This window comes from Sminthopsis crassicaudata, chromosome 4, assembly GCF_048593235.1.
Source record: "Sminthopsis crassicaudata isolate SCR6 chromosome 4, ASM4859323v1, whole genome shotgun sequence".
Classification (NCBI taxonomy): Eukaryota; Metazoa; Chordata; class Mammalia; order Dasyuromorphia; family Dasyuridae; genus Sminthopsis; species Sminthopsis crassicaudata.
The window spans coordinates 403,766,728-403,789,577 of record NC_133620.1 but is presented as its reverse complement, the minus strand read 5'-3'; the positions used below and the strand labels follow the sequence as shown (position 1 = coordinate 403,789,577).

General features: G+C 34.0%; 2 protein-coding genes across 3 annotated transcripts in view; one reads left to right on the top strand and one right to left on the bottom strand.

Annotated features, from left to right (window-relative positions):
* Window positions 1–3,955, top strand: part of CAPN2 (calpain 2) — an 82,417-nt gene extending 78,462 nt beyond the window's left edge. Inside the window, 1 exon segment of the mRNA XM_074262644.1 lies at window positions 2,695–3,955. Coding sequence (XP_074118745.1) covers window positions 2,695–2,718 — 24 coding nt within the window. The 3' untranslated portion in view covers window positions 2,719–3,955.
* Window positions 3,956–5,265: 1,310 nt separating this feature from the next.
* Window positions 5,266–22,850, bottom strand: part of TP53BP2 (tumor protein p53 binding protein 2) — an 80,193-nt gene continuing 62,608 nt past the window's right edge. For both annotated transcript variants that reach the window (XM_074262642.1, XM_074262643.1), the window contains exons 14-18: window positions 21,344–21,481; window positions 20,494–20,627; window positions 15,142–15,308; window positions 8,604–8,803; window positions 5,266–6,093 (exon numbers count right to left, since the gene is read on the bottom strand). In XM_074262642.1, coding sequence (XP_074118743.1) covers window positions 6,052–6,093; window positions 8,604–8,803; window positions 15,142–15,308; window positions 20,494–20,627; window positions 21,344–21,481 — 681 coding nt within the window. In that variant the 3' untranslated portion in view covers window positions 5,266–6,051. The remainder of the gene's footprint in view (window positions 6,094–8,603; window positions 8,804–15,141; window positions 15,309–20,493; window positions 20,628–21,343; window positions 21,482–22,850) is intronic.

The window sequence follows — 22,850 nt, the reverse complement described above, 5'->3', positions numbered from 1 at the left end:
AGTGTGAAACAACCAATCATTGGTTCCTCACTCCAAGAAATACATTGAAGGGCTTTTAGCTTAAGTATAAAACCAAGGCTGAAAGAATGTTTTTGCCTCTTGTGGTGGGTCACAGCTAAAGAAAGGAAACACTGTTTAATACATAGTAGATGGTTCCTTTTTTCAATATTATGAATGCCCTGAGGACTGACTTCTACCTCAGATGATCTTCTTAAAAACATACAGCCTCGGGGGCAGCTAGGTGGCACAGTGAATAGAGCACCAGCCCTGAATTCAGGAGGACCCGAGTTCAAATCTGGTCTCAGACACTTAACACTTCCTAGCTGGGTGACGCTGAGCAAGTCACTTAACCCCAACCTCAGGGGGAAAAAAAAAAAAAAAAAAAAAAAAGTTAATTGAAAACATACAGCCTCTGAAGACATGGGTTGACTTAAATAAATGCTTGTGCCCAGCACAAACTTTAATTCCAGTTCATCCAATTCTCTGAACATTTTCTCCTTTTACTCATCCATCTCCCCATCCTTGTTACTGGCTCATTATTCACTGTCATCTTCTCTTCCTACTGTGATTTTTCTCCCTTTTTTTCTCATTTGTGAAGACGTGCAGCACCTTAGGGTCAAATTTCATGTTAAGCAAGATTTTTTGGTATCTTTTTTTTCCCCTTTGTCTCCATCCCCCTCACCCACTGAGAATAAAGCTAAATAGTAGGAGATGGGTTTTAAAGCTACAGAACAATAAGCATATGCCTGAAGTCCCAACAGCAGTCTCCACTGGAAACATCAGCAATGCAAATTCAATGTGTTTTCTAGGTTGCTGATACATCCACCTGACAATAAGCAGAGCTCAGAATTTTTCATTTTCAGTTCATCTCCTTTATAAGAATAAGAGATCTGAAGCTGAGTCCTTTTTTTTTTTCATTAACACCTGACTCCAGTTGGAATCTCTGTCACAATTATTCAATTTTGATTTCTCTTCAGGGACTGAGGAGGCTGAGCTTGCTCTTGACAGAGTCGATGAGAGCAATAGGACTGATCTAGTGGGAGTCTTGGGTGGAATGGCAGAATAGTTTCATTCCTATGCTTTGGAGAGAGGAGAAAGGTGGAGGTGATGATAATTTTCCTAGAACAAAGGACATCTGGAAAAGGTTTATCAACTTTAACAAGTTAATGTGTGTTTGTGTGTATATATACAGATGTATATATGCATATACACATGCTTCTTTTGTATTTTGGGAAAATACTTTTGGCCAACAAAGTACATATTTTAAAACTGAACATTAATATTCCTGGTGCCACATGAAACCTAGGAAACAGTCCCTGCCCTTAAAAATTGCAATCTAAAATAGTCACAATACAAGTGAAGCCTAAAATGCAGCACATGTTAAGGTCTGAGAACTCTACCCATATTATCATTATTTATCTATCATAATCCCATTCCTCTTGAATTTCCCCTACTGGGCAGTATGTCACCGTTGCTTCTATTTTAGTAAATTTGTCTGTCTACCCAGTAGTTTTTCCTCCTCTTCCATTACCTCACCCTTCAGTTTCCCACATTCTGGTTTCCAAGTATGAGGATTATTCATCTAAATCTCCCTTCAAGGGATACTGCTGTGACTGATTGTTTTGACCCCCAAGGAAGTGAAAATCCTAAACTATGTGAATCATAAGTCAATCAACAAGTATTTATTAAATACCTACTATGTGTCAAGTAGTGGAGATGTGTGTTTATATCTGTATGTACAAAAAAAAAAAAAAAAAAAAATGTCAAAATGAAACAAGCCAATATTTCAGTGTAGGAAACAAGTATACATATGTGTGTATGTGTGTGTGTGTATATATATATATATATATATATATATATATATATATATATACACATGCATGTATATATATATGCATATATATATATATGCATGCATGCTTAGCATATAGTAGCCATATAATAATATAATTATTAACTAGTTATATGACTAATCTAATTAACAAATACAAACATATGCAAAGTAATTAAATACAGGATACTTTTTCAGCTAACAAGCATTTATTTAATTTCCTCAAACCTCTCATGTCCCACTAACAATAAATAGTCCTCGTAACAAATATGAAAAAACAAACCAAATCCAAACTTTCGCCAAATCAAAAAAAAAAAAAAAAAAAAAAAAGTGTCTCTGCATCTTGAGTCCATCCCCTCTCTGCCAGGAAGGAAGCAATCTACTTCATCATACGAAGCATGATGGGTAACTGCATTGATCACAGAGTCCTTGAGCTTTTCAAAGTTATTCATTTTTACAGTGCTGGTGTTATCATAATATAAATTGTTATGGTTCTGCCCACTTTACTCCGCAGCTTATAAGAATCAGAGTATTCTTTAAATCAGGGATTCGCCGAGAGAAACATAGGGAAGAGGTTCAGACACAGAGACAAGTAAACAGAGAAAAGCAAGAGGATTATTGGCAGAGAATGGTAATCAATTTCAAACAATGTGTTGTTCATTGACTTTAAGTCAAGAATTTAGCTCTTTTAAAGAGGGATATGGTCTAAAATGTTCAGTGATATAGACTTTTAGCCCAGAAAGAAATCTTTTATGTGCACAATTTTTCTAATACACAATAAGCTAACTGCAACACAAAGTATTTAACATGTAACCCTGACCTGAAAGATAATCATTAAAATGTTTTGTTTTCCTTTTTTACAGTGGCTGTGTTTTTCAGTCCTTTGATGTAACAATTGATCCTACTGAAGACCTAAGAAATTACGATCACCTGAAGACTAATCTTCCATAAAAGAAACACTATGTCCTAGTTTTGATCCATACCTTGAGTTTCTGAAAAGCAACTGTTTGAACTAATTATTAGGACTGACTAAAAGTAGTATTGTCAGAAGAGATCAAAATTTCCAGATGCCCAAAGCAACTGATCTGTAGTCTCATTACATTATATACAAAAAGTATAGTTTAGCTCTTTGCAACCTAAATGAAAGCTTTAATTTTGTAAATAAGACATGCCTTTTTTTTTAAACATATTTACATACATATAACAATATTAAGAAAAATGCAGGGAGAACCCAAAATACCTATGCAAACATGAGGCTATTTTTTAAGGGCTCAATCCTTCATTGTGCATTAAATATTTACATTTGCAAATTTAACTGACATCCCAGAAATGACAATGAGGTCACCATTTTATTTAAATAAGGTGGAAAATATAACACATATCATTAAGTCCATGTGGTACAAAGGAAAGAACACGGGATTTGATGTCAGAAGATCTGGATCTATAACTACTACTTATCTGATATCACTTTGGGCAAAAGACTTAACTCTCTATCTCGGTACCACAATTATAAATTGAGATCGGATTATATTGCATTAAAAGTCCCTTCCTCTAAATCCCATGAAATAATCTGACATAAAACATTTAAAGATTTGAGATGAGAAGAGACAACTAGGTAATGGATCCTTGGACAAGTCAGTTTATCTGAGCCTTGGTTTCCTCATCTGTAAAACAAGGGGGTTGGTCTGGGTGATACTAAGGTCATTAATGGCTCCAAATCCTTTGATTTTGCTTCTACCCTTCAAGTTCTTTGAGCTAAGCAATCCTGAAAATGGCAAATCATTATCTTTAACCCTAATAAGTACTAGAGCAGAATCTGGTCTTCTTAATGCCATATAGAGTGAAGGATTTAGGTATTTTATACTAATGAACTCCAGCTCTGGACCAATCAGAAGACTGGGCACCAAAACCAGACTATCATGTTTTTAAGTTGATGATGACAAAGGATACATCGGGCTGCTTGCCGGCTCAATACTTTGGCAACTATTGACTTCAAGAATTCAGTTAGCCTGTTTGTGCAGTTAAGGTCAAAGTCAATAGCTGTTCATCAGGAAACAGCTCAAGGTTATTTCCTAACTTTATCATTGAATAAATATAAGCAATATTAAAACAACAACACAAAAAGTCCGCCTTGTTTCCCTTTCTTTCAAATAAATGATTAGAAAAAAATTAAATTATAACATGATATTAGCATGTGGTACCAGTGAGAACAAGTCAAAAACATGTATGGTTGCTTTAGCTCTATTCTTGCAACCCAATAAAATGATCTTTGCAAATCTTTGTTATTTAAAAAAAAGTCATTTTTCTGTAAACATTGAGCTACATAGCACTGAGGAATGATCTAATCATAAAACAGCAGCTCTGACTTATTTTTCTCTTCTCAAAGTAAGGTTTTCTTGGAAAAGAAAAAGGAACTTTACTTTACCTCTGAGCTATATCAATATAGAAATGGCCTTACCATGGAGGGAAAAGATAATATGCTAAGATGAAGCAATCAATGTATGATATTATCAGGAGTAGGATTTGACCCATACTAAAAGGAATCTGTTATCAAGGATTTTGTTCCAAAATTGTTCATGTGCCATTAGTTACCTCCAAATAATTTATAAAAATCTTGTTAATTCCATGTTTCTTCTTGGAAAGTTAAGAAATACATGACACCAAAATGGCATGAGCTCATGTTCTGAGTTTTCTGCTACCCTTTCATTGTCATTTCCTTGGTGGTGTATAGGTGAAAAGAACACTAGTGTGGAGTCAGGAGATCTGCCTTGTAGTTGTCAGTAATTAAATACCCTTATGACTGGATAAATCAGCCTGAAGATCCATACTTGCCTATTTCATGTAGCTGATATAAAGATCATATGAGAGAATGGGCAAGCCTCTGAACTTGTTTCCTCCCTCAGTAAAAGTAGAACAGATGATTTCTAAGTTTTCTTCTAAATCTATGATCCTAAGCATGTAAGGAGCATCTAAAAGTTGTATGCTAAAAGGTAATATCCAATGAATATGCTGGGATTTTGTCATTCACCCCAGGAACACAATTTAATATATTAGGCAGGTAAATGATACAATGCATAAGAGTGCTGGACATAGAATTGGGAAGACCTAAGTATATATTCTGCCTCAGTTGCTTATTACAAGCCATGTAACTCTAGGCAACGCATTTAGACTCAGCTTCCATTCACTTACCTGTAAAATGAATATCATAATAGCACTTATTTCCCACAGCCATGTGTACAACACTTTGCAGGTACTACATAAGTGTGAGCTATCATCATTACTGTTATTAGTGACAAATGAAATCTAAGTGGTTACATTTTAGTAATATGATGATTAATTGCTTTAGCAGAATTGTTTAAGATTCCCCAGAAGTTTGTAGTCCTGAATTTAATCAGTCTGCTTTTGAGAACAAGAACTTAAATCAGAGACAGAAATTAAAGAGACAAAAAATTTTATTTTATCACAATTGACAAAAAAATAAAATCAGATAAAATTCTGACAAATTTTAAAGATAAGTCTACAGAATGTTTCTATATTTAAGTTCCAAAATACAAAAGACAATAAATACAGAATCAAAATTCAAGTGAAAAACAAGATTCTAAATCTAAATTACATGTAATATAGCATAATATTCAAAATATATGTGTAAATTTTAAGATGCTACAGCACTCGTATAAAGTTATTGCTCACTTAAGACTAGATAGTAGTTCTTCAGGTCAATATAGACTATTATACAGTCTCTTCACAACTTCAACTGAGTCACTTGAAAAAAATGTTCTGCTTATCAAAAAGGTGCTCCTGGGTGCTTGTAGGCAGGCTGAGGTGGCAGTAGCTGCTCTGGTGTGCACAAGTTGATAATAATCAATTACTGAGACAGGCCCCAAAATAAAGTCACTTAGGCAGGATGTGAATTTCCTATCTTTTTTTTTTTTTTTTTTTTTTTTTAAACAGAACATTTAGGTGGTGTTACTGCATCATTGTGCTTATGAGGGCCACATGCTGAAGTATGGAGTGTCTTTACTCCAAAAGGTCAAATTCCATTTGCTTAATAAGCACCATTCCAGTGTATAGAAGGTTCTCAATTGAATTGGTCAATCCTTCATTTGCTTTCAAGTTAGTTACATTGTCACAGAAATAAAGACTTGCAAAGTGTGCCCATGCCATCACGTTACTTCTTTTTAACAACACAGATTAGTACTTCATAAAGATTCTGTAAGGTTTTACGCCAAGCTCCTTTGTCGTGGTTTAATTCTGGGGTACAGCTAGAAAGAAGTTAAAAAAACCAATTATGTTCTGATTATATTCAGGAAGATACCAAAAGATCAGAGTGATAGAGATTATAAAGGTGAACTATTACAGTAATACAAAAAATGTTTACATCCTTTCCAAATGGAGGAGTGGAAAGAGAGACAGTAACTATAAAGAGGCTATTGGTGAGGACAGAAAGGTTTCCACACTTCAACCTGCAAGTTAAACTAATAATTCAACTGCTCATCTTAATCTCTCTTTACTCCCCCTCCAAGAGAATGTTTCAGAGACACAGAATGAAGGGAAAAACCTGACACACATCTAATTGTTGTATCAGTGCAACACACAAAAGAAAGTGTATTACTCTGATGGAAATAAAAGTAATTAGCAAATATAACTCATAAATTTGGATGTTCAAGTCAATCAATTAAGTTTCTTTTTCGGCTGCTTTTAAAATCTCAAAACCCTAAAAAAATTGTACATGTGAAATTTATCTCAAAAAAAAAAAAAAAAAAAAAAAAAGGTTTCAGTACTCAAGAAATGCAAGATTGAGCAAGAGATTGAAATCTTTATTTCTGAAACCATATAAGCAATATTATTGAAGAAATTTTCTGCATTTGACCACTTGTTTACACATACACACATTACACAAGTGATAACTTGTTTATACACTTAGTCACTGAACAATCTTCCATTACATGGAAGTATATTGCCCCTTTACTTGGAAAACCACCACTAAATCTATCCAATAAAAATCTAGAGCAACCGGTTCTAAGTACAACCTTTCAGAAATTGTAAATATGGGAGGCATCATGTTGCTGTAGAAAAGACTATTTAGAATGAGAACACGTGGAGGTTCAAGTGCTCCTCACTAATCACAAGACTGTGGGGAAACATGACTTAAGCCACTGAGCCTCAATTTCTACACATAAAATGGAGATATAACCTCACAGGATTAGTGTGAGAAAAAGCACATAAAGTCTTTTTATTACTAATTCTACAGTAAAGTAAAAGTTTATTTCAATACATAACCCACAAGAAACAGTCTAGTATTAATTGCAAGTTTTGTTAAAACAACTAAGCAAGGCATATTAGGTACTCAACACACTTGATAGATAAATGATGAAGGAAAAGGGCGAATTACAGTCCCAAAAGACTTCTAAATTAGAGTATCACTTCAATTGCCCTTTTCCTTATTGTTGATACCTACTCCATTAGTAAGTCCTGAAATTTTAAATACAGGTCTTATCTTGCCATTTCCATAAGCACAACCCTGTTTAATACCCTAATCACCTTATAACTAAACTATAATAACTATCTGGGCATCCCTACTGCCTCACTGACATAGTGTATGGAAGCACAGAGCCTCAAGTCAGGAAGACTGAATTCAAATCTCATCTGACATGAGCTAGCTGTATAACCTTGGGGAGCCACTTAAGCTCCTTCTGCCTTACTTCCCCATGACTAGTTTCCTTTTATAACCAAAACTACATGCAGTATTCTAACAAGAATTAGTTATCTCAAGCATTACTTTTGGAAATCATCATTGTATCATTGGTATGTATCTGTAACCTAATCGAACAAATCTTTGTGTGTGTTTTTTTTCAAAACACCAAGACAGAATAACAGACCTAAAAGAATCTAAAAATACTTGAAATGGACATGCTTGTACCTTCAAACATATAATTTTTTTCACCTGAATGCACTCTCCCAACACTCCCTCCTTCCAGACCTCAACCTTTCCTCCTCCTCCAAAATCCTACTAAACAAATCTGTCACTTATGGTCAGCAGATTCATACTACTACGAAATCACTATAATTTTCATGTTCTTATTTCTGTGGCATAGCAGTCAGGAAAAACTAGGTTCCAGGGCCACCTTGTACAAAGTTGAGCAGAGTAGTCCCTAGGCAGGTCTCTTAATTTCTCAGTGAAATTTGCCAAGCCTCTTTAAAACCTCACATTGCAGAATCCAGACCGAGAATCTGTACTGGGAGGAGGAACACTTCCAGAGAAACAGGGATCCCTATAATAAGGAAATCAGAGTTCTACTCCAAAAAAAGAAAAAGGCACTTATGTTATCTGATTTCTTATATTCGGCCTTCTTCTATTATTTGTTTTTAAGCTCCATAGCCTTTATTCCCTTTATAAGGCTCATAAGCCTAAAGAAATGCTGTCTATAATGAATACTTAGGGAATTAGAGCACAGTGTTAATAAGGTCAAAGTCATTGACTCAATTCCCACATGGACTAGATACTTCACTTTCTTCCAAAGCCACAAATAGCCTATCCTCAAGGGGAATTATGGGAGCATATTGTTATCCTGCATTTTTTTCAAGGTCTCTTCTCTCCTAAGCCTTAGTGAGAAACATTCTTTAAAAAAAGAAGTAACTCACACATATTTGGAAAAAATGAATACAAGGGATAATGTTATTTTAAAAAATTACTCATGCATATATACTGTGGAAAAAAAAATTCTAAATAAATTAAAAAAAAAAAAAAAAAAAAAAAAAAGAAGTAACTTACCCCTAGCAAATTTCGAGGCACGTATCCTTCCTTGTCATTAAGCCGAGCCCACCACCATTCAATTTCATCTTCATCTTCCCTTCGGATGATTGTCATACAGTCTCCTTCCTTCATGAGCAGTTCATCATCATTCTGAGGTTCATAATCCCATAATGCATAAATGACACCTTTATTCATTATGCCCATTTTCTCTTGAACTCCTAGAAACAAAAACAAAAAATGTCACCAAGGTGCAGAAGTGAAAAGAATAGCCATAACTTGAATTTACATAATTCAACTCTTGGGATTATCTTGTTACATAATATCCAAAGGACAGAGAAAAGGCATAGGCTGGATGTTATTATTCTTCAACAATAATTTAATGATTTTTTTCTTCTTCTGCAATGAAGAAAAACTTCTCAAAAAAAGTTAAAAAAAAAAAAAGTATTGAGTGTGAAGCACTACATAGAATTCCCAATACCCCTATTTTTGTCTGCCTGCATTTTTAATTTCCTTCACAGGCTAATTGTACACTATTTCAAAGTCCGATTTTTTTTTTGTCTAGCAAAGTTAATTGTATTGTAATTGCATTTAACATATATTTTAACATATTTAACATGTATTGGTCTACCTGCCATCTGGGAGACGGGGTGAGGGAAAGGAGGGGAAAAATTGGAATAAAAGGTTTTGCAGCTGTCAATGCTGAAAAATTACTCATGCATATATCTTGTAAATAAAAAGCTATAATAAAAAAAAAAAAAAATAAAAGTATCACCAGAGAATTTTTGCTGAATGCCATACAATACAAATTTCTCTTAAAAGTTATTGTCCATGCTTCTAAATATTCTTTGCCCCAACTATTGCTTTTAGAGCAAAAAGGCTGTCCCAATCTAATTCTATAACTCATAAATTAAATACATAATGTTTAACAGTTTAATACAGTGTTAAACTGGAGTCAAAATTAGATGCCTAAACAGAAGGACTAAAACACTGTAGTTATTTTAGTGACAGCTACAAGTTCTGATTAAAAGTTAGATACTCACAGATCAAACAACACTTAACAAAAGATGTATTTAGCCACAAAATATTTAATAAGGCAAAGATATTTAATAAGGATCCAGTAAGGTAATTCAGTTGTGAATGGCTCTCCACCTCATGGTTGCCTATGGTGGTCTGCCAGCCATACATTTGAGAGCTGCTAGAGCTTCATATGGTTTTGTATTCAGGTGACCAGGTAAGGTCAAAAGTCCAGGCTTTTGCCCCCTGAGCCAATCAAATCTCACAGACAGTTTCGTGACTTTTAAAGGAAATATCAGAATAATTTGCATGGGGGTAGGAGTATTAGAATATTCTCACCACATCATTTTTCTTACCATTGTACCCTATGAACCAATATTTTCTAATTGACTCACAGCCAGAAACTTCCTCTATATGTATTCTCCCCTTATTTGAATTCAAGCTCCTTGGGAACAGGGGCTATTATTTTCTATCTTTATTCTCAGTCCAATGTTTTACACCTAGATTCAGCTAAGTAAAACAATGAATAAAATTCTAGACATGGAGATGGGAAGACTTGAATTCAAATCCTGTTTCAAAACCTCTCCAGCCATATAACCTTAGGCAAATCACTTTATTTCCTACAGTCTGTTTCTTCGTGGGTAAAATACAGGCTATAATAACACCTGCCCCAGACCCCCCCACCGGTGTTGTGAGGATTACAAGATAATCTCTATAAAATGCTTTGCAAATATTAAAGTGCTTAAGCCTTAATTCTAGGTTGTATCCAGAGTCAACACTTAAAAATCATTGCTTTTATTCTTTTAAGTCACATAGGGAGAAAGGAAAAGAGTTGGGATTCAAACTCTGTGCCTCTGATTCCAAATTGAGCACATTTTCTAGCTCATCAATTTAACATCCAAATGGACATTTATTTTATGTTTTTTCTTTTGCCTTCTATTTTTCTAGATGCAGGGCTAATAAGCAGTGTGTTAGAAGACTAAAGAGAAAATGTGAGCTGAAGAGAAGAATCTAAATATCTATAATCTAAATAATAAGGTTCTGAATAATTCAGAATAAACTATTATTTTCACTTCTACATCTTCAAAAGTCAAGAAAACATTCCTTCTCTATTTCAAACATGGTGAGTTTTCAGCTAAACTATTCACTGAACAGTTCACAGTACTATTAACAAGATGTTTACTATTCCCTATTCCAATCATCATGAGTGCAGCCTTACTACTGAATAAACTGTACTAGGATATTTTGTTTAAAAGTGTCTCTAGACTACAAGGAAATCAGAAATCAAAGATTATTCTTTACAAATAGAAGACTCTGCCAATCCACTTTCTTGGAGGGCTCAGGTTTCTCTCACTGAGGGGAAGGGAAAGGAATTTATTTCAAACCTTCTCATTTGAGCAAAAAGACCAAAGTACGAGAATCACATTTACAAGTATAATTATACTAAATAAAAATATAACCCTACAAATTAAAAGATACATCAAATCACTGTTTTGAGGGGGAAAACTTCATTCTGGAAGTTTTATTATCTTGAAGAGAACACCTTGAGCTCTGTTTCCACTTTATCAGGAACTAAAGTAAATTTCTGAAAAATATGGCTTCTGTATCCAAATTAAGAATAACTTTGCTTTTGTAATCTGAAACACGTGAAAACGAAATTTATTACAAATTCAATTCAGTTACACAAATATCATTCTCATTGACTTTGGAGGGAAATCAGAGGGAATCCTATCATTGTCAAACAAGTTGGCAGTCGATAGAACACTAGACTTGGAGCCATGAAAATCCAACAGTTTCTAGGCTCTATGACTCCTACTCAAGTGCTCTGGTTTCCTCAATAGTGAATGACTGAAGTGGCCTCTGAAGTTCTAAACCTCTGATCCTATTGTCCTAGCTATGGTGCAAAATAATCAAGAAATTTAGTATTGTTATATGCTATGTGCCAGGGTTCAACAATTCTTTCCTTCTCCCCTGTCCCCACCCCACCCCCCAAAAAAGGATTAACAATGGACCAGATCTTAAAGAATATTTCAAAAGAAAGGATGGGCTATATAAACAATGAGCTATACCTAAGGTATCAGCAGTTGTAGACTAAATATACACAACCAGTCAATCTCCCACAGCTTTTAACCAGCACTATTTAAAGCTCAATAAAGTAATTACGTAATACCAGGTTTTCTTTACATTCTCTCATAGTCCCTGGCAGCAAAAAAAAGATCTGTATCAAATCAACTAGGACAGAAGTTAGATTACAGACACACAGATTCAGCTGGCTCTGAGCCTTCAGTTTCATTCAAAGTTATACTCAAAATTGTGAGGGAGTAAGGGAGGAAAGTTAGGTGAAAAGGACAGCAGAAAGAAGGAAAACTAGTCAGTATAGATAAATGGGGCACTATTATGTATCCAGCCCAGTTCTATTCTCTTTCCTGGTGGTCTTAGGTCATCCTTCAATATGCTGGCATTGAATTTAAGATGGCAACTCTGCCTACTCTGGGAAAGCATTCAACCTAAAACGAGTGATTTTGATCTTGGCTAAACACATGCCACAAAGAATACTTTAAACTTGAATTACTTCATATAAACAGTTCCCTCTTATTATAATAATTCAGGAATTTGTTCTTCCGTGAAGTGCTTTCCTTGTCTTGTTTATTCAACAGAGTGGTATCTGATATGGTAATAATGTTCCCACATGTGGTTATCAATGGTGATGAACAATTTGACAAGGTGGGCGTTTGGGGTTCTTATTTTTTTTGTTTTTATGACAACTAAGTAGCATAAGAGTTCTGGACTTGAAGTCAGGGACACAGTTCAAATCTTGCCTTAATTAGCTGTATGACCCTGGGTAAACCATTTAACCAGTCAGCTTGTTTCTTCACCTGTAAAATGGGAATGATAATAGCACCTAAATACCCACTTTTTTTTTAAACCAAAATCTTTTTACACAAACCTTGTGAATAATAATGAATACAAACTTATAGAATGGAATACCTAGGCTTAGTTCATGTCCTTCCTCCACACTTCTTTTTTTTTTTTTTAAACTCCCAGGGCCCACAATTATAATCAGAATTTCACTCATTTTAGAACTTATACAAGGACCACTCTCTACCCATTAAAAGCATATAAATCATCAAACATTTAAGCAACTACTACTAAATATGGAGCACTTATGCTAATTGCTGGGATGGATAAAAAAGTAAAATAAAATATAGTAGTGAGCTGACAAATACACAAATAATAATGATAATGATGACATATTACCAAGATGAATCCAAGACATGTGGTAAATATGCATTTTTACTCATAAGGAAAGCCTCTATAGGCATCACTTAATTTAACAGGATGAGGATAATCTACCCATAGCCGATGAGAAGTAGCAAATTAGAAGGAGGTTACGAGAAGCTAACATATTAACAACTCTAATAAAGTAACAGCTCACAGTACAGAAAGATACAAAAACTATACAAAGTAGTTAAGAAGTCAAAAAATAGCAAATGGCTTTATAGATCTCATTAAGTCCTAAGGGCCCTGTTTAATATAGTAATGAGCTATTATTCATAATAACAACTCTTGAGTCATCAAGGAAAAACAATCTATTTTTTAAAAAGAGGAGTATTAATACATTTTTTTTCTTTCTTTTTTTTTTTTTTCCCTGAGGCTGGGGTAAAGTGACTTGCCCAGGGTCACACAGCTAGGAAGTGTTAAGTATCTGAGACCAAATTTGAACTCAGGTCCTCCAGAATTCAAGGCTGGTGCTCTATCCACTGTGCCACCTAGCTGCCCCCTAATGCATTTTAATAAGAAAAAGTTTTGTCCTTTTAAAAGCATAACTAGGATTCAGTATGTGAATTTAGCTTTAAAAACTCCAATTATTTAGTCTGAAAATATCTGAGTTAATTTTGTCTAGTTAAATGTGCAAGAAATAACTTTAGCCTAAAGAATTTGTATGTATATGTTTATACTTTTCAGTTGCTTTTTACCTAAAGGTGTACATTATATTCACGATTTTACAATGACTACCTTTTGATGCTCAGTTTCAGTCACTTAAAAATACTATTATTATCTCAATGATCTACTAAAAATCTGAGTGACACCCACCCCATTGTGATGTGAACATAACCTTGAGTTACTCAAAGACAAGAGCAGATTCTACCAACCTAGAAAGGCCTCACAGACAGTCCTGGAATAGCAGATTCTCATTTAAGAGACTGAAACTACCCCATCTGTCCTCTAACACCTCAGTCCATGATATTTCTTTTTTTCTTTTTTCTTTAAATGTAAATTTTAAGTGTACTTAAGTACACTTAAAATCTTACAAAGATTACAAAGTACATCTTACAGCAGAAATACTAGTTTCAGAAGTGAATAGGAGGCAGAGAGTAGTTTATTTTGCATTTGGAAAATTGTGTAGAACTTTCAATTCTAAGAAGCTTCCTGAAATAAAAATTAAAAAAAAAAAAAAAAAACTAATTTTTTGGCACCAAGATTCTTCCAGTAACAGCACATAGTGACAAATCACGGAGCAAAACAATCTCTTTAGAATAAATATCACAAAGGAACAATAGAAGAACACACTTGATTATAAATATGCTACAGCATGTTGCAAACAATGAATTGCACACAAGAATCGAGGAAACATACAATGAGAACACTAAATAGGCTGACCATATGGTGAAAATGAAGGATGACAGACGGACACACAGAGTACTGAATCGGTAATCAATGACGGTCAGGAAGGCTTCCAGCACATAAATAGTTCTAATAAGGAGATTTATGGAATACAGTTTTAAGAAAAAGCTGGGATATGATCTGGACAGATCAATGATCTGCCTCTGTATAACTTTAGTATAGTGCCCGAGTGCTTAGTAAATGTTTAATGCCTGAGTATTAAGAATCATTGGAGGAAAACTCATATTGATAAAACCAAAATGTATTTAAGTTTTCAAGTGTTAGCTCAATGACTTCAAGAGTCATGACTCAAAGACTCATGATTTTTGCTGGCGTAGGTACTCTTCTCTAGCAAAACAGATCAAGATCACAGCCCCTCTGATTAAAACTTCAGCGTAAGTTTTTCCACTTTAATAGAACTTGTCAGAACAGTCCTAGTCACATTTCCACATCACATCAAGGCAAGAGAGTAGGATTTTTAGGAAAGACAAATGAAATGTGAAAACTGATCTGTTAGGTGCTAAGCACACCAAGACAAAAAGCAGAAGAGATTGCAAAGATTATCTAATTCATCTTTTATTTTAAAGATAAGGAAACTAAGTACCAGACTGACAGAAGGTGACACATTAATAAGAGGTGAAATGAAAATGCAGGACTCCAAGCTCCCAATGCACTATTTCCAATATCCTTAAAGCTAGGAATAGGGAAATTATTGCTACAGGATGTGAAAAGTCAATTTAAGCTTGGGGGAAAAACTCAGTTATATTATTTATCAGACATTTTCAGCATTGAAAACTCTTGTTCATTATCCAAATGACCAGGGAAAATAGAAATTCAGGTTGAAACCAATAAATCCAATAAGTGAATCAATACATACCATACAGAAACTGCGAGCACTGAGTATAGCCTTCTTCCATTTCCTCACATTTATCTGCAGCAGTCTGCATGTCACTGTAAGTCATAGCAAACACAGCGGCTCCTGATTCTACCAGAAATTTACACACTTGAACATTATTACAGGAGGCGGCACAATGTAATGGAGTCCTATGAGAAAGAAGAAATTAACATGCAAATTAAAAGTGTTTTTGCAAATTTCAAGGAAAGCTGTTTTACTAACACATTTGTAGAAGCAACTTTGTTTAAATCTATTTTCTATTTCAGTGGTCTTTCCCCAAAGCACCTTAGTTACCAGCAGGAATGCTTTATATCCAGCAATGAAACGCAGCCTTGAAATGTAAACAAAAATAATCACTGTTCTCAAGGAGTTTACATTCTAATGGAGGAGACAACAGGTAAAGGTATCTACAATATACACAATACATAAAAGATCACCTTAAAGAAGAAGTTTGGGGTACCAGTGAAAGCAGTTACAATATCACTGGGCATGAAGCACTCGTGCCTAGAGAGAGGCCATGTAGGAGAGCAAAAGGACTTCCCAGATCTATATTCAAAGACCAAAATGGAGTCAAGTAACAACTGACAGCTTTGTTACTCACTCTCGGTCTAGGTCATAGATCTAGGGCAGATGAGAAAGTAACCCTCATTTTAGGATAGGACTTTCCAGGAAGAAGCACTGGGCAGAACATGAAGAAAGGAGGAAGGTCATCAGCCAGAAGCAGCAGTGTGGCACCAGGAAAAGAACAGGGTCTTACTTCAGCTTCCAGTCAAGTCTCAAGCCTACTGAGGAATAATCAAGGAGGAAATGCAATCAAAAAGAAAACTACAATTCTATCACTCTAAACTAAAAGAACCTTCCAGATAGCTGACAAAGACAGAATATGTCAGTTGCTCAAATACAAAATCAGGTCACATTCTGCTCTGGATCAAACAACTTTGAGAACACAGAAAGATCTCAGTCTGTCCATGAGATCATGAAATACAACAACATTCAATATTCAAAAAAAGCCACAAAAGGGCCAGCTCAGATCTTCCTTCAGAAGTATAGCAGAGCCCAGTTCTAACATCAAGTCTAAAATCCAGAAACAGGCTGAAAGAATGAGCAAACAACAAAAAGAATCCCACCATAAAGAGCTGTTATGCAGGGCAGCTAGATAGTACAATAGAGAGAGCACTATTCCTGGAGTCAGGAGAACATGAGTTCAAATCCAACTCGGGCACTTACCACTTCCTAGCTGTGAGACCATGGACAAGTCACTTAACCCTAATTGCCTAGCAAAACAACACATACACACAAAAAACAAAGAGTTATTATGAATGTGGGGGCATTAAAAACACAAACCCAGAAGTGAATCACTCCAAAATAACTACAAATTCTCAAAGAAACACACAGATTGGGCACAAACTCACCTAGAATTACATACAAGAAGAGATAAGTTTAAAATGTTTTTACAAAGAGAACATATGAGAAAAAAAAAATTGTAAAGGAAATAAAAAAATATGGAAGAATTAGAAAAGGAATTAAAAGCTTGGCACAAGACCTTATCCAAGCAACAAACACTATGAAAATAAAATAGATCAAAAAGAAGCAGCTCCATGAGACAAGAAGACTAAAATAAAGTAAATACACACCCCCCCCCCAAAAAAAGTAGAAGAAAATGTAAGGCATCAGCAAAAACAACTGACCAAAACAAACCAAAAAAAAAAAATTAAGGAGAAATAAAATTTAAGAATCAATCAATTATCTGAATGCCACAACCAAGAAAAACCTAGACATCATCATTCAAGAAATCTTACAACTGCTCAGATCTCTTAGAAGCAGAGGGCAAAGGAAGGATTCTGGGAAGATGGTGGAGGAGGTCATAATAACAAGCTTTCCAGATTTCCCCTACAAACAGAACAAAATTGTGCCTCACAGTGATCATAGATCAGTGAAAAACAAATAAGACTTGAGGCAGAACAGAGGTTCTCCTTCTGGGGTTAGAAAACCAGAATTTAACTCAAATGAAATTATAAACAGCTCCAGGCTAGCTCCTCAGAAACAGACCCCAGCTAGCTCTTGGGCTCCCCTCTTTCTGTGGGGCAGGAAGACTTGCAGGAGAGTAGAGTTTTTGGTTTAGGGTTCTAGATCAGAGGGCAGAGATGAAATGAAGCTAGAGGTACCATTCCCCCACCCCCATTCTAGGATCAGTGGTGCTTATACTAACAGTTCTCATTTAAAAAAAAAAAAAATGAACAAAAGAGAAAGAATGCAATCATAGAAACTAACTATGGGTACAGGGAAGACTAGAGTTCATCTTTAGAGGACAGTGAAGTAAAAAAAGCCTTTTCTACCCTACTCTTTCTTGCCCAGAAAGAATTTACAGAAGAATTCAAAAAAGATTTTAAAAATAGAATGAGATTGAGAAAAAACTAAAATAAAAATAAGAACTATCCAAGAAAAACAAGAAGATTATGGGGGAAAAAAACTTAACCAACTAGAAAAGGAGATACAGCGTAACTAGAATCTTAAAAAGTAATTCTTTGAAAATCAGAATTGGGAAAGAGGAAGTGAAACTATAAGAGGCCAAAAAATAACAAAATAAAATATAAAGAATGAAAAAATAGAGCAGAATGTGAAACATCTTATAAAAAAAACAACAGATCTGGAGAAGCAGAGGGTGAAGTAGAAACAAAAGAATCTATCACACCAATCACTCTCTGAAAGAAACCCCAAAATGAAAACTCCCAGGAACAGCATAACCAAAATCCAGAGTTTTTAGGTCAAAGAAAAAAAAAAATTGCTGCAACTGATAAGAAAAAAAAGAATTTAAGTACTAAGAAGCCATAGTTAGGATCATATGAGATAAATCTAGCCTTTTAAAGGAATGAAGAACTTGTAATATGATATTCCAGAAGGCAAAGGAGGTGGGCTCTTATTCCAAGAATTTACTCAGCAAAACTGAATATAATTACAGGAGGAAAAAAGTGGAACTTAATGAAATAAAGAACTTCCAAGCACTCCTGATGAAAAGACAAACTGCAAAGAAATTTTATAATTCTAACACAGGAATTTAAAAAAAAAAAAGTAAACAAACAATGATAAAGCACTAAAGATGGATGAACTACTTAAATTCCAATATGAGGATTTGATACAAGTATTCTCTGAATCCTATCATCATCATAGCTCATAAAGAAAGTCTAATTACCCCAGGAGTGGTTCTGTTATGTCTTGATCTTAAGAGAGGAATAGAAAGATTGAAGAGAAATACACTAAAGATAGGGGAAAGAAAGGTTAGGGGAAATTATCTTACATAATCCAGGGGGATAAGTACATATCTAGACAAATAAGTAGAAGGAAGTCCAAGTTAACAGCTGACACTTGAATCATACTCAATAAAAGAGGGAAGAATTCACACATATAGAAATGGGTTCAAAAATACATTTTATTCAACAGGGAAATGAGCCCTTCCCAATTCTGGAAATGAAAAGTAATACAGCACAATAATACACCACAAAATGGTGGCCCATTTAGGAGTCAAGCAACACCTACATAATACATCTGATATATTAACATGTGACTTTCTCCAAGACACCATGCCTCTGCATATATATATATATATATGCTCCTTCCTAAGAATCTAAGTTGCAAAAGAATGGTTGTCTGCATTAGTAAGAAGGTTATTTACCAAAAATCCCCTAAATTAATTTAATCACGGGCCCAGATAGTGGGGATTTAGTCACTGAATTGCCCATGTGAAATCCTATTTTCAACCAATTAAAAAGAAAAACATCATCCATGAATTATTAAAGAGTTCTAAATGGAAAAAATCAAGTTATTTTATTTGAATGACAGCTAATGCTTATTTAAATGGCTACTCTATTAGATTGGATCCCCTTGCTGGATGGACTGGTAACATCTCTTTAAGAGATCTCCTAGAAATATCTCAAGAATACTGTTTATGCAATTTAAGCATGGTTCTAAAATGATCCAGAACAATACAGAAGGCAGAAAACATATGGTTGTAAAAAGGAGTTTGGGGGAGAGGGGAAGATGCATAACACATATCTTATTCCATCTCTTATATCCAAATCCAGAAGACCTTATTAACTTGGGAATTAAATAGAAGAAATTTCTCTGGCTCTCCAAGATCTAACATTCAGATGAAGTTTCACCCTGTGGTTTTGACTTTTCCTTGTGTCTCCTTAATTTTAGACTCCTCAACCTATTAAATGGGAAATGAGTGTTTTTAATACATTATAATTTTAGCTGCACAAGAGACCCTATTTGAACATCCCTAGAATTTCTGACTTCATGGTCAAAGCAGCATCCTATGTCACAGTTAATGAGATCATCAAGCAGATTTTCAGTGGCTGTCCCCATGCCTGTAATGATCTTCATTTTCTTCTCTGATTCTCTTAAAGTCTCTCACCTTCAGCAAGAAGCCTTCCCAATCCTCCTAAATGATAGTGTATTCTTCTGAGGTTACCTTCCGAATGCCCCATGTAGATCTCATATGTAAATAGTTTTTTTGTTTTTTTGTTTTTTGTGGTATATCCCATTAGATCGTACCTTTCTTAAGGGCAGAGATCATTTTCCTTTCTTTGTATCCACAGTGATTAGCATAGTGCCCAACATATAGCAAACACTTAATGCTTGCTGACTAGTTAACTGACAATTAACTAGGTCAGAAAGACACTAATAAATTTCTTGACTTATAGTCATCTTTTTGCCATGTTTTTTTTTTAATTTTTGTATTATATTATATAAACTATTATAACAATAATCCACAAGTTCCTGTCATTTTAGTGAGTCAGAGATAGGGAAAGCAACTAAATTCTTTCATTTCAGAAATTTTACTATTTTTTAGTTCTCATTAAGCAGTACCTCAAAAAGAAGATATAACTCCTTGTTTTAAGATCATACAAGAAAAACATGTAGAAAATATTTGCACATAAATTACAAGATGAACCAAATAGAAAACTGCTGTAAATTTCATTGTTCTTAGCATAGTTCTATTCATTCACAATAGGTCTCCTAATAAACATCAGATTATAAGTAATTCCCTTTTTCCCCTGAATTCATGACAGATCTATACCAATTATTTGATAACTATATACTACTCTATGACCTCTTACATATTATGTTGACTATTTCTATTACTGTTCAAACTTTCACATAGCTACATCAATTAGGATGTAAGTATTATGAAAGCAATCTGTACGTTTCTTGTAATGCCTTGATAAATAATCTTGTACACAGTAATTGCATAATTAACAATGAGTAACTAATTTTCTGACTCAAGATTACTTCATTTGAATAGTATCTCAAGAGGGCAAAAGTAATCCTTACCATCCATCACTATCTGCAGCATTCACATTCACACCAAATTGCACCAAGAATTTCACAATTTCTGTGTGACCTGCACAAACAGCATTATGAAGGGCTGTAATGCCTTCATCATTAGGTAGACTAGGATCATCAACCTATAAAACAAAAAGAGGGATAAGAAGTCATCCAAATTTTGTGCCATGCGGCACAGCACTATTAATTGGCTTCTTGAATGCAAGAAAAAAATATTTTCAAGGCTGTCTTCTTAGAACATAATTGAAATAAAGTAGAACTAAAAGATTTACTATACCAAAATTAATTACACAATTAAGAAAACCACCACATCAAGTGATGGTACAATACAAAAAAATCAAAAATGAATGGGAGAAGGGCCATTTTTTCCTACAGTAGCTACTTTAAAATCATTTTTTTTTCCTTCCTCTTCACTTTCCATCAAATAAATTTCTAGGTTAGAATTTATATAATACATGAAAGAGAGATAAAAAGCAAATAAAAATATTCTAGACATCACTCTTAAGAGAGCAGAAACTATACATAATAAGATAGCTTCATTAAAAAAAGAAAATCACATAAGTATTTAATAAATGTTATTTCAATAGTGTTGATATTATTCCACAAAATGCAAAAAGGGCTTTAGAGGACCTCGTGGTAATGTCCAATTTCTATATGTCAAAGAACTGACATCAATTTTTGAAGTTCCATATTAACCCTAATTTGCATACTTCCCAAGAGCTTCATCCCAACCTAAAACAATTAGGAATATTACTTTTTAATTAGCAATTTTCCGTTCTGAATTTAACAGCAAAATAAAAAGTCATGTCTAAAAGCAATTTGCCAACAGTAAACGTACTTCATAAATAATTCTCTGCACGAGGTCAAATTCTCCTTCCAAAGATGAATCTAAAAGTAAAGCAAGGGGATTGAATTTCACTCTCATTCCATGACCAATTCTCTCAGAGCCAATTTTTCTCAAGTTTGTCCTTTTGCCCTGCAAGAAAAAAAGAAAACATAAAGAGTATAGCTTGTCCTGAAAAGTAGAGATTAAACATCAGAAACAAATTCTAAATGAATTATGGATATAACTGGTACAACAACTACTGAAAACATAATTTATAATGTTAAAATTTTAAATTGTATAATAACATTAGTATCTCTAAATAGTAAATCCTTTTCATAAACTTTTAAGCTATATATCATTGCATAAAGATAATAATTGCTAGTCTGTATTTAAAATTAATACATAATAATAATCCAGGTGTGTAATTTGATGTGGCAGAGGGTTGATTTTATGTGAAGCACCAAAAATCAGCCATTATTGAAGCAGATAAGTAAATTATCTACTTGACTTAGTTAGGCAAATTCTATGGTGTTTTTGTTTTTTTTTTTAATTTGGGCTAGAATACTGAGGAAGTTTCTAGTAGGTAAATACTCAAGATAAACTTGTGATAGTAAATGTAGAAAAGTAGCATTTTATTCAAAATAGTCTCTGCTCAGTGACATAATGACTTAGAAAACCATAAATTTACATTATCTGTGTTATGTTGTATTTTTATTTATTTTGTTAAACATTTCCCAATTACAGAGAATCTGGCTGGATCTTCTTGGATACCTCTGCTTCATACTTACTCAGTATGAAAAGAATTTACAATTATAAGCAAAGATAAAAAGAACAAATTTTACCACATTTCTAAAAAGGGAAAATATATACAGTGACTAAACTACTTTTAAGCTTGCTATTTTTAAATAAGTTTTTTTCCAACAACAAAATCCTACAAATTGAGAGTAACAATACTTTTTTTTTTTTTAATTTCCTGCTCCATGAAAATACAAAGTGTTTTATTTTTGTCTTTACATCCCCAGCATCTAGCATAGTGATGGACACACCACAGGCACTTAACAAATGTTTATTGACTAATTTATCCTCATAATAATTCATCAACTACAATTACAGTTACTACAATATTTCTTGTATTTTGCTTCAGGGAGAAAGTTACCAAGGAAAAAATATTTAATGCCAATGTAATATACATTTCATATAACATGAAATGGCTAGAAATTGTTTTTCCTTAGTATGATAGCTATAAAAGGTTTAAGGCTACAGATATATTACTTATGGTTCTCAAATAGACAATCTGATAACTGTGTTACAATACTAAACATTTTCCCAGGAATTATATGTCATAAGTGGACAACCATGTAGTTTCCACTCTACTTGAGACTAAGAAAGAAAAATTTCAATGATTGTTTACTAAGAAAAGAATACAACAATCTTTAAAAGGGGAAAAAATAATCTTACCCAATGGCATTTCGTTTTTTGTTTTCCTCTTGGGACATCAGGATTTTCCTCTAACTACTGG